The 14,874-nt window shown below is 43.1% G+C and overlaps 1 protein-coding gene across 1 annotated transcript in view; it reads right to left on the bottom strand.

The window, feature by feature from the left end:
- The window catches only part of TMTC1 (transmembrane O-mannosyltransferase targeting cadherins 1), a gene marked incomplete at its 5' end in the record, with an annotated part of 143,524 nt that overhangs the window by 9,574 nt on the left and 119,076 nt on the right, over window positions 1-14,874 (bottom strand). Inside the window, 2 exons of the mRNA XM_082490141.1 lie at window positions 2,988-3,096; window positions 10,368-10,511. Of these exons, the coding sequence (XP_082346267.1) occupies window positions 2,988-3,096; window positions 10,368-10,511 (253 nt within the window). The remainder of the gene's footprint in view (window positions 1-2,987; window positions 3,097-10,367; window positions 10,512-14,874) is intronic.

Below are 14,874 nucleotides of genomic sequence, written 5' to 3'. Positions count from 1 at the left end.
GGTTTTTAAGTCTGTTTTTGTTATGGCTCAGTTTTTCAGTCGGTTATGCCTGAGTAGGCTCTCCTCTGCAGCTATGCGGGTTAAAAAAGTTTCTTCTGCTTCTTAGTGTAGGCTGATATTATTACCCCCCCCCCCCCCCCCCCCCCCCCCCCAAAATCACTTGAATCCAGAAACTAGGGCCTGAAAAGAGCCATCAAGTACACAGGATGGCTGATGAAACTGCAAGAGCTGGGAAGAAGGTGCTGCTCGAGGGCATCAGAGCAAATCCCAGGGAAGCAGTGCTACAGGAGTGGTGTGGGAATGGCAAACAAAAATGTTTTATTTCTGATATTAGCACCACTGCAGTGATCATGGAAAACAATCCATTGCGAACAAGTTATGATACCATGCAGAAAGAGCAGTAAGAAGGGCAAGCATTTATAAAAGGCACAAACAAGCCAAACTGTTTTACACAACGTGGCGGTGGTTTTTTCCATGTCAGCTCTGGCTTTGGAACCAACTATCAAGGAGAGAAAAGAGCAATTACACTGAGTTACAGGCCAATTCCCCTGCACATGAGACATTCCTCTCAGGAGCATTTTTTTACAGCTGTGGGACGAAAGGACCCGTAAGCCCTGTGTCGGATTCACTGCCTTTAAGATAGTGGGAAACAGGCTGGGTGGGACTGACCAAGGCAACCCCCATAATATTTCACTGAGCCGCTTCCACACGTTTCCCTCCTCCTTAGCCTTAGCGCAAAGCTGGAGGAGCAGCAGTTTGCCATGGGCACGGTCACCTCCTGCAAGTTATTTCAATGCGACCCTTCTGGCACTTCAGCCCCTTTCTATCACATCCCATTGAGAAGAAACCAGTTCATGCTCCCTTCCCCAAAGCTCCACAGCGATGCTGTCCATGCAGTCCACCACATACTGCCTGGCATCACAGATACCTCAACATCTGTGGGCCACAAGTAGACAGGAAAACAGGTTTGTAACTTTTAGCCATTCTGGAAACTATTGCTTGGACAACAAGGAAAACTCCAAAGTGAAAAATGGGGTCCTGTCATCATCCTTTGGGCTGAAGATGCCAAAATTGCTGCCCATACCCTTCCAGGAAGCACACAGCATTAGGCTGTGATTCTGCAGCCCGCAGCCACAGGCAGCAGCACATATTTGTAGGACAGCCCCTATCGCGGTCACTAGGATGGGTGTGCGAGGCAGGAGCTGCACGATCAGGTTGTTATCCGCTGTGGCTGAACATGAGAAGGTGTTAAAAGCCTGCAGGAAATCACTGTTGTCTGAGGAAATTGTATTAACTATCTATTTTCCCTACCACTTAGTCAAGTCACAAAACGATGAATAATCTATATGTAAAAGCAGATGAATTATTGCTGGACTTACTAATGGCATTTGCTTTGGGCAGAAGGTCCCGGGACTCTATAATGGTTTTATTGCTCTGTTGACCTTACAATCAATGGTTCTAATTAATAATTTCAATTAATATTAAAAGCAGGTATTACTGCAGAGGACTCATTTCCTATACTTGCAGGAAACTTCATTGATGGGCTTATTCAAAACACAGTTCTCATTCAATAAGGTTCTTCTTTTAATTCATATGCTATATTTCTAGGTTCCTCCAGCTGATATTGATAATATTCTAATGTTTTACAGTCAGTTAAAAGGGAAAATAAAATAGCACACCTTTCAGTAACCCATATATACACCATAGGTGAATTTTGCAGAGTGCCTACATCACTAAAGAAGCCTAAACCAGAACAGGACCTTTGCTTATAGTTTTGCTGAAATTAATCCACTTCCTGTACGGAGAGAAGATTTCAGTAACCAGATTAACGGAAAACAGTGAAAGATGATACTTTTTGGCTTTGTCTGTATTTGCATTTGGCAACATTTTTAAAAAAGCTTTAGCACCCCATGCTACGGCACAGTTAGATCTGAAACTTGGGGGAGAAAAAAAACAGTTTTCGAAAGGTTTGCAGAGGTGTGCTGAAGCTGTGCAGTTATGAAGACCTCGTTACCCACCCCTGTAGCCCCAGACTGGGGCCACTGGTTGTGGCCACAGTCGATGGGAGCAACGCCTGAAGCACAGCATCCCTCATCTGCTGCTGCAGACACGGTGAAAAGCAGGGCTTGGTGTTCTCCACGTGGGCACCTACCCTCTGTGGCTTCTTCTGAACTCAAGCATTTTGTGCCTTAATTTCCCTCTTCTTCCATGGGGACAATATTCCACCTCACAGGGACCTTGTAGAAATAAATTACCTAACTACAGAGAGTAGGGAGAGCCCCGAGTAATGAGCATGGGGAACAAGCCCGAGAGGAAATGAGTAATCCTGCCTCCAGAGCAGCCTGGGCCATGCGCAGTAAATAAGGCCTGGGGGCACATATTGAACAAGGAGGTTAAATAAAATATTGAACAGCTGCTCATTAAGAGCAACATAAAGCTAGCGAGCCTTCCCACCTCCTATACGTGATCACCTACCATGGTAATTAAGGGCCATATTCTGATGCGTGCAAGCAAGGGGCAGAATTTGGGCTGCAGAGGCCACCTGGTTTCTGACATTTCCTAGCTTTGGGGTGATTTATTATGAAATCTCATAATAGGTATAATCTCATCTAGGTAGGCGTGTGTGTCTGAGGGGGAAGCACTCGCCTATTCTGCTGTCACAACATTCAAGGTGCGACGGATTAAGACTTCGCCATAGATGCAGGGAGCTGCAGAGAGGATATTTACTCACAACTTTCAACAGTGATTTAATTCAGAGCCCCATCATGTGGGTGTAATTACTCACTGCAAATGAGTTGCCTCCTATCTTGAAAAAGTAATCTCTAAAGCAGCCCAACAGCTCTCTGCAGACAGCAACTGACCCACGCCTGCCACCGCATGCGTGCGAGGTGAGGGTGCTCCATTGGGATGCGCAGGAGATGTTGCGGCTGCAGCAGCGGTGCTTGCACACACACAGAAGGCACGAGAGCTCAAGCGATGCCCATTACCTGTTCGGCTAGCAGCGAGGCCAGGCTTGAGTAAGCATCTGCGAACTCTGGACCATACTTAATGGAGTCCCGCAGTAAGATTACAGCTTCCTCCTTCTTCCCTTGGGATCTGCAGGATGGGGAAGGATGGGAAAAAAAAAAAAAAAGAAACGTTCCTGTAAGCATATGTTGAGGTCATCCCACCTATTAACTGCTTTAAAGAGATGTGAAAGTCCCCGGCTTGACCTTTTCAACAAAGACTAAATGATTCACTCGTGCCTCCTCTCCGCAGTGTGTGTACCCAGCATCTATCTCCTCGGCCCGTGACCGTTTCCATATGTTATTCTCAGGAGCTGGGAGAACATAGGCTTTAATGAATCTGCTGTTTGGTCTGCTATTCTGGTGACTGTCATATGGAGCACTACCAATGATCCCAGAGAAGACAAAACACCCCCAAAACAGTGCATCCCTCAACCCCACACACTGAAGAGCAAAAAAGCTTTATTTTGGCTATCAGGCAAGCAGTACAGGCCACATGCTCTGTCTGTTGAGTCATAGATTTTGTAAACTTCCCCCGTCCTACTGTACATCTCCTCTCAATATTTCTCTTTATGGCAAATACATCAAATTCTGCCCCATTCATTCCATCAGGAGTTGAAGACACATGAAGGCCAAGACAGCAAAAGTGTCCGCAGGCATGAAGTACTGTACAAGACCCTCCCAGAGATGTCCTTAGGAAGTCGCATGCCCTATGGGACGGGATGCTGTTGGGGTAACACTGGATTTGCAGTCCTTTCTGGAGATGTGTCCCCAGTCACATCACTGAGGCACTGACTGACCTGGGAACAGGACATTTGCTCTCACCAACCCTGCTCTCACATCAGTAGGTTGGAGACACCAAAGCATTTGCATTTCCTTAAAAATAACCACAGAGTCTTTGCATGTTCCTAGCCAACGAGTGCTGTTACAGATCCACTTATGACTTAGTTAAATTAATACTTTGAAATTAAAATACTGCTACAATTTCTCCAGTATCGTTCTGTATTGCTTTCCTTGGAAAACTGAGAAGGTTTCCTGAACAAACATCTAAGGATGTTTAGCTGGACTGGAAGAACATTGTCCTTGTGCTGCCTGTACAAAGAATACAAATAGCAGGGCTTACAAAAAGAAACAAAGGGCTCTTGGACACAGAAAATATGTGAACACCTTGCTGCTTTGGCCTTAGATTTCATCTGAGTGACATGGTCTAGTAACCGGATCTTGTTTATAAGGTGCAAATTTCAGCTGATAATGTATGTGGCTTTGCAGATTTTTTCCCTTTCTAGTTGTGTAACTGGAAGAATATTTTGCCTGTGCATTAAGCTAAGTAAAACCAGTTGTGCTAGTCTTTTTCTTCTTCCAGTGGTATTCCATATAAATTACACGAATGAAGCAAAAACAAATAAAGAACCACTTTTCTCCTACACTAATTAAAGACTAGCTAGCTTGTCAATTTATAAAACTTTTGGATCCCTTGGCTGGAGTTCCATGACACATTTTTATAAATCAAAAACAGATGACTACTTTATAAAGGTATTGATGTTTGGCAAAAAAATGTAGGAAATGCCAGCTACAGAAATAAAAGGATTAAGTGATCCACTCAGCAGCAATAAAAGTTCCCATTAACCACAAGCATGCACTCTGAACATGGGGCAGCTCTCTTAATTACTCTTTTTTTTTTTCAAAATGGCTTTTTTTTTTCGTTTGATCCAAGAACGATGTTTGTCTCCTGAAAGAGGGTGTAAAGAGGGAAAGATTATGGCATCTTTTTATGTGACAGACCGAATTACATTAAAAAAGGCAGATCCAGTAGTTTCTCAGAGGGCTCAGGCCTGCAAGATACCAAGCACTCTGGCCAAGCACTTAAACGCGTACTTAACTTTTATGTATGCAAGTTGAAAATTAATTACTGGCTGAAGTGCTTTCCTGGATCAAGGCCAACACTTTGCAGGATCGAGATCGTTGCTTATATAAATGTCCTGCAATTTGGGAGAGCACAGAGCATTGGAAGAACTGTCCGATACACTAATTTACCATAAACTGGGGATCTGGAGCAGGAAAAGTTAGGTAATGTATACCTTCGCTGTGACAGAGAGAGGAACAAATTCAACTGACACGAGAAGTCTGTGATCACTTAATCCAATTTTTCCCCAAATTACCTTGCCTTACAATGCCCTCCTCTGACTCTCTCTTCCTCTCAAGCTCCCAGCCTCCCCTCTACAATCGGCGTGCTCAAGCCCAGAACAAAGAACAGCTCTTTCCACCAGGAGCATCTCTTCCATGTTTTTGCAAGTGCCCCACAGTTGGAGAAGCAGCAGCTTAAACCACCCCACAAAAGTCTGGCGATGCACAGAGCCGTGTGTGGGCTGTTAGCGCTGGAGCAAATTTCATTTGCAACAGAGAGAGTACCCTAGGAATTAGTGCTCCAGAGGACTTTTTAACTTTCAAGATCTGTTTTATTTTGTGAAGGTAGTTTGACTGCATTGAAGCCAGAAACACAGAACTCAGCAAGGGCTCCACAACTGTTCTGAACATCTCATCTTGGTTTCACACCGTAACCCAAGGGGACCTTGCATTGTCGAACTCTGCCTGTCTGAAAGGAAGCCTCTAAACTTGTTCGACTCCCTGGTTTAAAACTGATTCAGATAACTTAGATGCACTCCTTTGCCATTTAGCTGTACTACGTGGATGACACCAAAGTGGGGGAGTGGGCAATACACTGCAAGGCAGGGCTGCTCTTCAGAGGGACCAGGTCTGATGGGAACCTCATGAAGTTCAACAAAAGAACATGCAAGTCCTGCGCCTGCGCCCACAGTGGGATAACCCCACTCACAAGCATAGACTGGGGGATGACTGGGGTCCTGGTTGACAACAAGTTGACCATGGGTCAGCAATGTACCCTATGTGGCAAAGGCAGCCAACAGTGGGTTCAGGGAAGTGATCCTTCTCCTTTATACAATACTTGTGAGACCACATCTGGAGCAACGTCTGTCCAGAGTTGGGCTCCCCAGTGCAAGGAAGGCATGGACTTACTGGAGGAAGCCCAACAGAGGGCCACTAAAGAACATCAGGGCTAGAGCACCCATTGCATTGAGGAGAAGCTGAGTGAGCTGTGTCTGTGGAGCCTGGAGAAGAGAAGGCTCAGGGGTGACTTCAGTGCTGCCTGCATCTACCTGGTTGGAGGACACAGAGAAGCCATAGCCAAACTCTTCTCAGAGGTGCATGGTGACAGGACAAGAGGCAACAGATGCAAGTTGCATCATGGGAAATTCTGATTAGATATAAGGAGAAATATTTTTCACCACGAGGGTGATCAAACACTGGAATAGGTTTCACAGAGAGATGGTGGCATCTCTGTGCTGGAGGTGTTCAAGATTCAGCTGGACGCAGCCCTGAGCAACCTGATCCAATTAGACTTGCTCTGAGCAGCAGGCTTGGCCAAATGATCTCCAGAGGTCTGTTCCAACTCGTTACTTTTTTAATCTACCGTAAATTTGGCACTGCCAGAGGCTGGGTCTTTTTTATAAACAGGCTACAATGTTTATGTGATACCGACAGATAACTACAGCACTTCATGCAATGCAGAGTATCCTAATCAGAGACCATCCAGAAAGCCAGATGCAGTATCACTGAGCATTTATCACTCAGTTTGCTTCTTTGAATGGAAGGGAGGAACGTTTCATGCTCTGAAAGATCTTAAATCTCAATATACGTAATATCTATCTGATGTTTTTCAGCATCTTCAGACAGTTACACAAGCCTGTGTCAGCACATTCACGTACACACATATCCAGGAGTCTGTATCGGAGAGGGCAGACAGTCCTCCTTCCTCTGAATAGATGGGTTTGCTAAACGTGGACTAAATCATGGTAACAGACACACAGGATACCTTTTGTGCTACTCTACATTCAGAAGACAATCCGTCCTTTGAATAAACTCAAGATTTGAGTGGGTGTTGTTTCTAGGCATTTCACTTTCCCCTTTAAAATGCAGCCATGACACTCTCAAAGTACATAAGAGTTATGAGGCTTTTCTTCCTAAGAAATCGTGTACTGAATATTGGAGTGCTTTAGGTACCACAAGTAAGTTCTCTCCCATTCTTCCTGCAACAGAAAGCCGAGATAAATATTTACTTCAAATGTTCTTAATATTTTACTTCTTGTCTCTTTACAGAATATCCCAAAGGCTATAAATTTGTGAGATATTCTGAATGATATTTAGCTCAGTTTTTCAAGCTGTATCTCAATAAAACTGAATCTCTATAGAGGAGTTAAGTATTTATATAATGGGAAACTTCAAAACAAAAGAAAGCCATATCTAGCTGATCTGTGTCACTGATCACGGACCACGAAAGCCAAGAAAGAGATTTCTCACTTTTAGGTAGGCCATCTTTTGGGTCTACTTTAACTAAGAAATCTGTTCGCATTGTTTAATTATCTACTCTCCAATATTTATATTAGGCAAGAAAATGATGACATACAACTTTATTTTAGGATATGTAAACAAAACCAGAGGCTTATTCAGCCATTACTCTGCAATGCTTCCTGAGAACATTCATCTTCTGGCACATAGCTGTCTTCATTATGTGCAAACAGAAAATGGAAACATTTTTTTTCTTCTAGGACTTCCACGGAAAAAAAACTTAAGAATTCCACCCTGTGGTCCTCAAAACAGATTTTCATTCAAGCTTAAATCACAAGCAATGGATGCTTAAATAGAGAGCTTATTTACAGGGAATAACGAGAGGCAGATTCCCTTATGGGAAGAGCAAACCCATCCTTCCAAAATCCTGGAGTTACCCTTTCTCAGCACTCCAGAGGTGGTGAAATCTAATATCCGCTATCAGATTTCCACACTGTGAGCAGGGGTGGGTATAAGGAACTTGGCAGAATTCAACTGGGAGTTCTCCATGCCAGACGGTTTTGTTACGTGTCACAGTACAAGTAGTGCTGTCACTGGACATGCCTCAAGTGTCTCAGATCTGGCTCTTCCTGATCTGCACCACGCACTGAAGCCTCTGCAAAGAGGACAGAAAGTGCTTTTATGGCTTGACCATTTATCCTCTCTCTGCCGTATGTTTAAAAATCAAAACACTCTTCATAATGTCTCATAGCACAGCCAGAAAGTAATATCTGCCTGTAATATTCTGCAGATTTTCATTTATTACCTAGATTATACTAGCATTTAGTGTCTGCATAACACTGGTTGCCCTATATACATATATATATATGAAAGGATAATTTGGAGAGCCGGGTAGGAAACATAAATAGAGACAAAGTTGTAGGAAGGGGGAGCTTGCATTCTCTACCTTGTTCCAGTCTGGTCACCTCACAAGTCACCTCACGCTCCAGCATGGCTGACGATCTCTGCTAAGTTGATGGATGATCCAGGAAAGGTCCTCACAAAGGGGTTTGTGCTAGTGTTTTAGGGGAGACATTCATATAGGATCTGCCTGTGCTAATCCCTCCACCATGAACTATACCTATTTTTTAGCAGGTTTTTTAAAGCTGAATAGGGAGATGAGGACACCCAGTTTCCATTATAATTAATGCTATTTGTGTGTCCAGATGCACCAGGTTGTTTTGGAAGCCTAAAAAAAGTCTCGAAAATGGGAGCAAATGGATGTGGGAAAAGGAAAGGTGGAACCTGAGCACTTTCTTTTAACGAGTTTAGCACAACTATCACCCACCTTTAACATACTGCAAATATAGAGCAACACAGAAGGATGCAGAGCACATACAGTCAAAAAGGACACACAATATCTTAACTATCACATTAGAAAAAACATGACATACACACAAAACAAACAGCAGTTCTAAGAGATTTTCTCATGTCTCCTTTGTGCTTTGCCAGTGCAACAAAACTGGTTTCTACCCATCTGCTGGGTCATAAGAGCCCATCAACAGGCCAGATTTAAGTGTCATTGACATGGGATGTCCTGGTGCTGCTTGTGGCTTACATCTTTTTGTATTAATATTTTATATTTAAAAAAAAATCACAGAGAATAATAACTAAGGCAAACATGATGGATTAAAAGGACAATATGTATTTTTAAACAGCATTGCCACCTAAGATTAATTTCAATCAACCAAATCTGATGAATAATAGAAAGACCTTCCATTTCTTTTGTAGTAAGACTGTCTTTACCATTTTCCTTTCTTGTGAGTATTTCCAGTAAAGCAGTCACTTACTTTCTATTTAACAGTTGCTCAGCTGCCACATTCTAACCCCAAACCATCAGGTTTACTTGTAATGCTATTCTGATAATTTCTCCACTACTGAATGGACCAGGCAGAACTTCATCAATACACTTAATATCTGTCATATAAACTCACACTCAAAGTAACATTTCAGAACCATAGAGATAAAGTCTATTTTGATGAGACAGTGCCACTTTAAAACCAGCCCAACACTAAAGCCCAATCTGCTCTAAAAGATTTACCAGAGACCTATTACTAGCAAAATAGGTGCAGTTTATATCAGCAAAAATGTACTTTAACTGCTGCAGTTTATGCAGTTCTGTCAGCAAATAACATGCTATCATCACAAAAACGAGTTGGTTTTTTTTTTTTTTTTCTGGTGTAAAACAGTAATGCAGGAATAGAGATTTTTTTTTTTTTTTTTTTTTAATTCTACTCCTGGCAGATCTTACCATACTGGCAAAGCTTCTTGTGTAGATTTACATTCAGTCTTTAGATACGGTTAGTCAAATTAATTTGCATTCTTATGATCGTCTGCTATTCTCCTTGCTAAAGGCTGACACTTTAAATAACAATGAGTGAAATTACGAGCTGATTAACTTGTTCTCTTTTTCAGCAGAGTAACCATATAGGGATGTAAGCCAGCTTTCCCTCAAATCCAGACCCACCCCTCTGCAATGGGATGAAGCTTCTGCTGCTCTGAGCGCCTCAGATGCTTATGCCTAAACTATGCATTGACCTCCCATACAGCTAATGAGGAGAAGCGGGAACTTGCAGTGAGGAATGTGCTGGGTCTGTGTTATTTATTAGATCTGCATCAGATGCCTGCCTTTGAACAACTTGCTCCACTGAAAAGGCTTACACCTCTCCATTGAGATGGGAGTCTCTCGTCACTAATTGGGTTTAGGGACCTCATGCTTTGAGGCCTGGTTTGGAACAAGTGGATCCCCTCCAGCTGAAACACAATTGTAAACAGCACCTGAAGTGATGTGGCAGACAGCATCATAAGTATATCCAAATCAAGCCTCACCTTTGTGCCGGCACACTTGGCTAGCAATAAGAAATAACGCCATTCCTTCACCAGCAGGCAGAAAACAGTACTTCAGTGATGTATGTAGGGAGAATGTGAATTTCCTTGATGCCAGTTCTGCATTCAACTTACTTGAGCAGGTTGCCGAGATTGAAGAGAGCTCGATTGTGCTGAGGGTTTAACTGAAGGGCCCGTCTGTAGTAGTCCTTTGCCTCCATCACGTCTTTGGTCAACGTCCCCAAGTTGTTGAGAGCACTTGCATGACGAGGGTACAGTCTAGGAAAAATGAAATATCAAGTTGCAGACACTCATTAATTGACAAATAAAGCTGGGGTCCCTACTGCTGCCACCACGGCTGTTTAGCAGTCTGTAAAGCAAAGGATATCAGCTAGGAAACACGGTTTTCCTTCATTTGCTGCAGGTCCTGATGGGATCCTGAGGAACCTTTTCAACTCCCAATGAGATTGCAAATCAGATCCTTCTCCTGCAGTTCCTGTATGCCTCCAGGGCAAAAGGGAACACCCAACAGCTTTGAAAGCCTACTTTACCCTCCAAGCAAAAGGCAAAGTGACTAAAGCAGCTCGAACGTCTTTATTCAAAATGTTTTTCAAACAAGCAAGAACTGCTTTGTCAAAAACATGTTTCCAATGGAAATATGTTTTGACATATACAAAACCCAACACAACACTGTTTAAATTGTTCTCTTTTGATTTTTTTTAAAATCAGTTTTCCCCAATAAAAGTGATAATAAAGTGCAAAAGGAAACCTGAAATCAGCTGTTGAGCAATGTTTTCAGGACCAAGCAAAATGATAGAAAAATCTGGAAACAGACTGCCTAACAGTCTGAATTCCCTAAGCTTCTAGTTGTATTTTTTTTACCACTTGTTTCACTTCTCCTTTTAACTGATCTGTTGATCTTTACAACTACCTGTTTCAGTTATAACACTACATATCGGGCCCAGCGCATCTCTGTTAAAATCCTCCATGAATTAAGAAGCACATCGTGGTCCATTCAGCTGCCTAAATTCTCAGACAAAGTTGTGCTCCTGCATGAATATTTTGGTTTGTAGGTCTTTCACCAGAAATCTCCAGAGGTGAAAGCGATCCAGGGCAAGATTCAGCACCCAGAGCCTTCTGTGTCATAGATGGGTGAAAACTGAGGTTCATTATGATAAAGAAATAAATCTGTGACAGTAGCCCACAGAGGTCCCAGGTGAGCTGGGTGACCAGCTGTGTGAGTACGTCCGATGCTCTGGTATGAAATGGTGCACACCTGTGCTTGCCCACCAAACTCCTCCAGATGATCACTTCATTCCTCATAGGGAGGAAGCAGGTTAAGATAGGCAAGGCTTCGTTTTGAGAAGCTCTAGTTGCAAATCCTGCTGCCACGACAGATTTTCTGTTTCCGACCAGGACAAGTCATCTGACATTTCTCTGCCTTAGGTCCCCGTCCATGGGAAAGTGATGTGGATAATGACTTTAAAAGTAGTTGGCTATGATAGCCCAGGGTACAGCACGAGGAGGGGCATTTAAAGGAAGAAGGGATCAAGAGTCTATAATACAGTCTGACCCTAAAGTTTGCAACTGTTTTTAATCTACGACTTTCCATGGTGGGGTTTTCTTTGCCTGGAGTTTTTCATTATGTCAGTTCAGCCCTGGGATTTTCTGGGTTTAAGCCGCATGAATAATTTAGCATTTTATACACTGCTGCAACATTTGTATCAGTCACATTTTCGCTCCACCGCACATAAGTGATTCTGGCAGAGTCGTACTTGGGGGTGAAGCTGGGAACGCAGGAGGGAACTCCAGGAGCAGTGGACACGCACCGGTAACAAACGCAGGATGCTTCCTACAACTAAGTAACAGAAGGCCCCCCAAATCCTTTTTCCACCCAACACCAAGCTGAGCGGACAACGATTGCAGAGCCACCTAAGTCGAGGTGAGAGCGTTCAAAGATGCAGCCACATGTGTTTTTTAAAACTTCACCTATTACACTGACAAAAGATGAATGTAGTGACCACCACTCACAGTAACTAATGACTGCAGTCTCTGTCAACATCCCTCACCTACAGATAAGGCTCCCGTCTCTCAGAGGTAACCACTTCTCCCACTGCAAGCTCTCAGGTGCAGTTTACGTGTCTCAGGCATCTGCGTTGCCCAGTGTCCTTTCACCCACGGCTACTTACACTCCCCGATCAACTGATTTTTGAAGAGTCCCCTCATTGATCTTGTCACAGAGGAGCAAAGAGTAGGAAATCCAAGGCTACGCTGCAGTTGGCACAGAAACAGCATCACTTTCCATCACTGAAGCTATCCAGTGAGCCTGCATGTCTTGGGATGCGAGAGGATGCCTGTGCTTGGAGAAGCATCAGCGAAGGACAAGAGGGTGATGAGGGTATGGTGTTGAGGCCTTGACCATGGCCCTAAAATCCACTGGTCATCAAGGCTAAGCCTTCCCATCTGAAGCAGGCTGGGAGAAATGTTTTCCACAGCAACAGCAGGGGAGCAGTGGAAAGGACCAAGCTTGCTTGTTCCTCAGCACTTGGGATGCGGTTCTGTGTAACACCTTGACCAGCATCTTCAGTGAAGAATGTCCTATCTACCTTAGGGCAAATGACCAAGGGCTCGGCCTTGTCTCCCATTTCTTCCATGGGATTTTGACATTGTTTTGGACCAAAAAAAAAGGTTTGGGAGTTATATTTTTGAGGCTTTTTTCCAGTTGGCTATGACAAAAGCTGTGCACTACTTCTGTCAGTACTCACACATAAAACCAGCTCTAATATCTGACAAGAAGTCGCCTGAGTTATGAGTGGGCAAAAGTATTTCAGACGATTCTCAGGAAAGTCAGAAACAGATTAACATTTTACAGCCCTAAACCTGATGGTTTTGCTCTCCAACTTTCAGAAATTAATTCTGTTCTTGGCCTCTAGTGCCCCCATGACATTTCAGGCCTAAGAGATTTGCTTGCACCGATTTGGAGAGGCATGAAAATGCAAGATTAAAAAAAGAGAACTGATTTCACCTTTAAATTGCACAGTTCGGACCAGCAGTGCCATAAATACACTTCTGATATCAGCACTAAAACCTATCGCAGGATGCAAGCACATCTCCCATGTATCCTGGGCTCTATTTCTTGTGTTTTACATTTATTCATTACATCTCATTGCCCTTTCCAAGAAATGTAAGTGAAAAACCAGAACCTCAGCTAGCACAAATTGTGAGCTTAAACCTGCTTAGCATCTGGCCCAAAGAATTTCCGACGTTTGCAATTTTACGTATCTGAAAAAACGTTAACAGAAATATCTGAGCACAGTGAGATAAGGCAGTGCTGTTGAGCTTTGCCATTAGGGCTCAGTTCTTTATGCTTTTATTTGGCATATTACTTCATTATGGCGGTAGAGTAAGACGCCACTCAACTGAGTTCGGCCCCGAGCAAAACCTAGCCCTAAGAGAGCATCACTTCTAATAAAGTAACCAGAACCACAGCCTGAGGCCACAACCATCCACGCTGTTATACTGCTAACATGATCCCTAACTGTTTTACACCACCCTCAAATAGCTCCCAAGACCAGGGTCTGCTCCCAAAACCCGCTTGGGCTCAGCCACTGTCTCTCGGAGGATACAAGCACTTACTGAATGCTTGCAGGTCAATTTACGCCAGTTGGCCTTAGAGCCAGAGAAGGGGGCTCAGGCCCTTTTTTATTATTAATATGAATGATGAGTAAAGGACTAATGGCGCTAATCAAACCTCTCTCTGCTCATGCATACCCACTGCTGTTAATAGCAGCTTCCTGGGGATAAAACCAAAGCAGAACAAAGTCTCGTGGCCAGATTTACAGACCATCATAAAACTTGACCACAGGTGAGTAATTAAAGCAACATTTACTCAAGAGCTTTCAAAATGTTTCTGCAAAACTTACAGATACACCATTTGCAAACTGATTTGCTTTTTGCTGTATGTTATCTACTATTTTAATGAATGGTGGCACACGTACTTTTTTTTTTTTCTTCCATTTTTATGTTATCAGGAGGTTTGTACTGTTTTTCAAGACTTTGGGAATTGGTCCCAATGATTCCCGATGCCTACCTTTCTTATTTTGACTGTAAGATCTCTGAAGCAAAGACGGTCTCTTCCCAACACGTATTTATTTCAGAAACCCATTACCAGGACAAGGAGGTCTCCAGTTAACCTGAAGTCTCTTCATGCCACAATAAGGATAATAGTCAGTACCCAGACCTTGTTTTACAAATAGCCAGGACACTCTGAGATGCAAGGAATCAGTTGTTGGAACATATATACCTTGTTTTGCAACTTCTCTTAAGAAACAAAGCCTTCTATCTGGACACACACCGAGTTGTATTTTCCTTGCCACCACCACTGATAATGCTAACAGTCTGCAGGCAATATCCTTCTTGCTATGCATCTGATTAGGTAGAAATTCCTCTAGGCTTCACCTAATCAAATGCAAGTGCTGCATTATTTATGAAAGAAAGCTGAATTTCATTAAACTTATTCTGCAAGAAGCAGTTGGTGGAAAAAAATCAGTTTCCCCTTTCTTTTAGAAATCAGAATAAATTTCTTTAAAAACCTACATTCACAGGTAATTATAATACAAGTCTTCAAATGGCAAAATTACTT

The sequence above is a fragment of the Vanellus vanellus genome, assembly GCF_965231255.1.
Source record: "Vanellus vanellus genome assembly, chromosome: 1".
Classification (NCBI taxonomy): Eukaryota; Metazoa; Chordata; class Aves; order Charadriiformes; family Charadriidae; genus Vanellus; species Vanellus vanellus.
The sequence above is the reverse complement of the archived record's forward strand: the minus strand, read 5'-3'. Positions and strand labels throughout refer to the sequence as shown.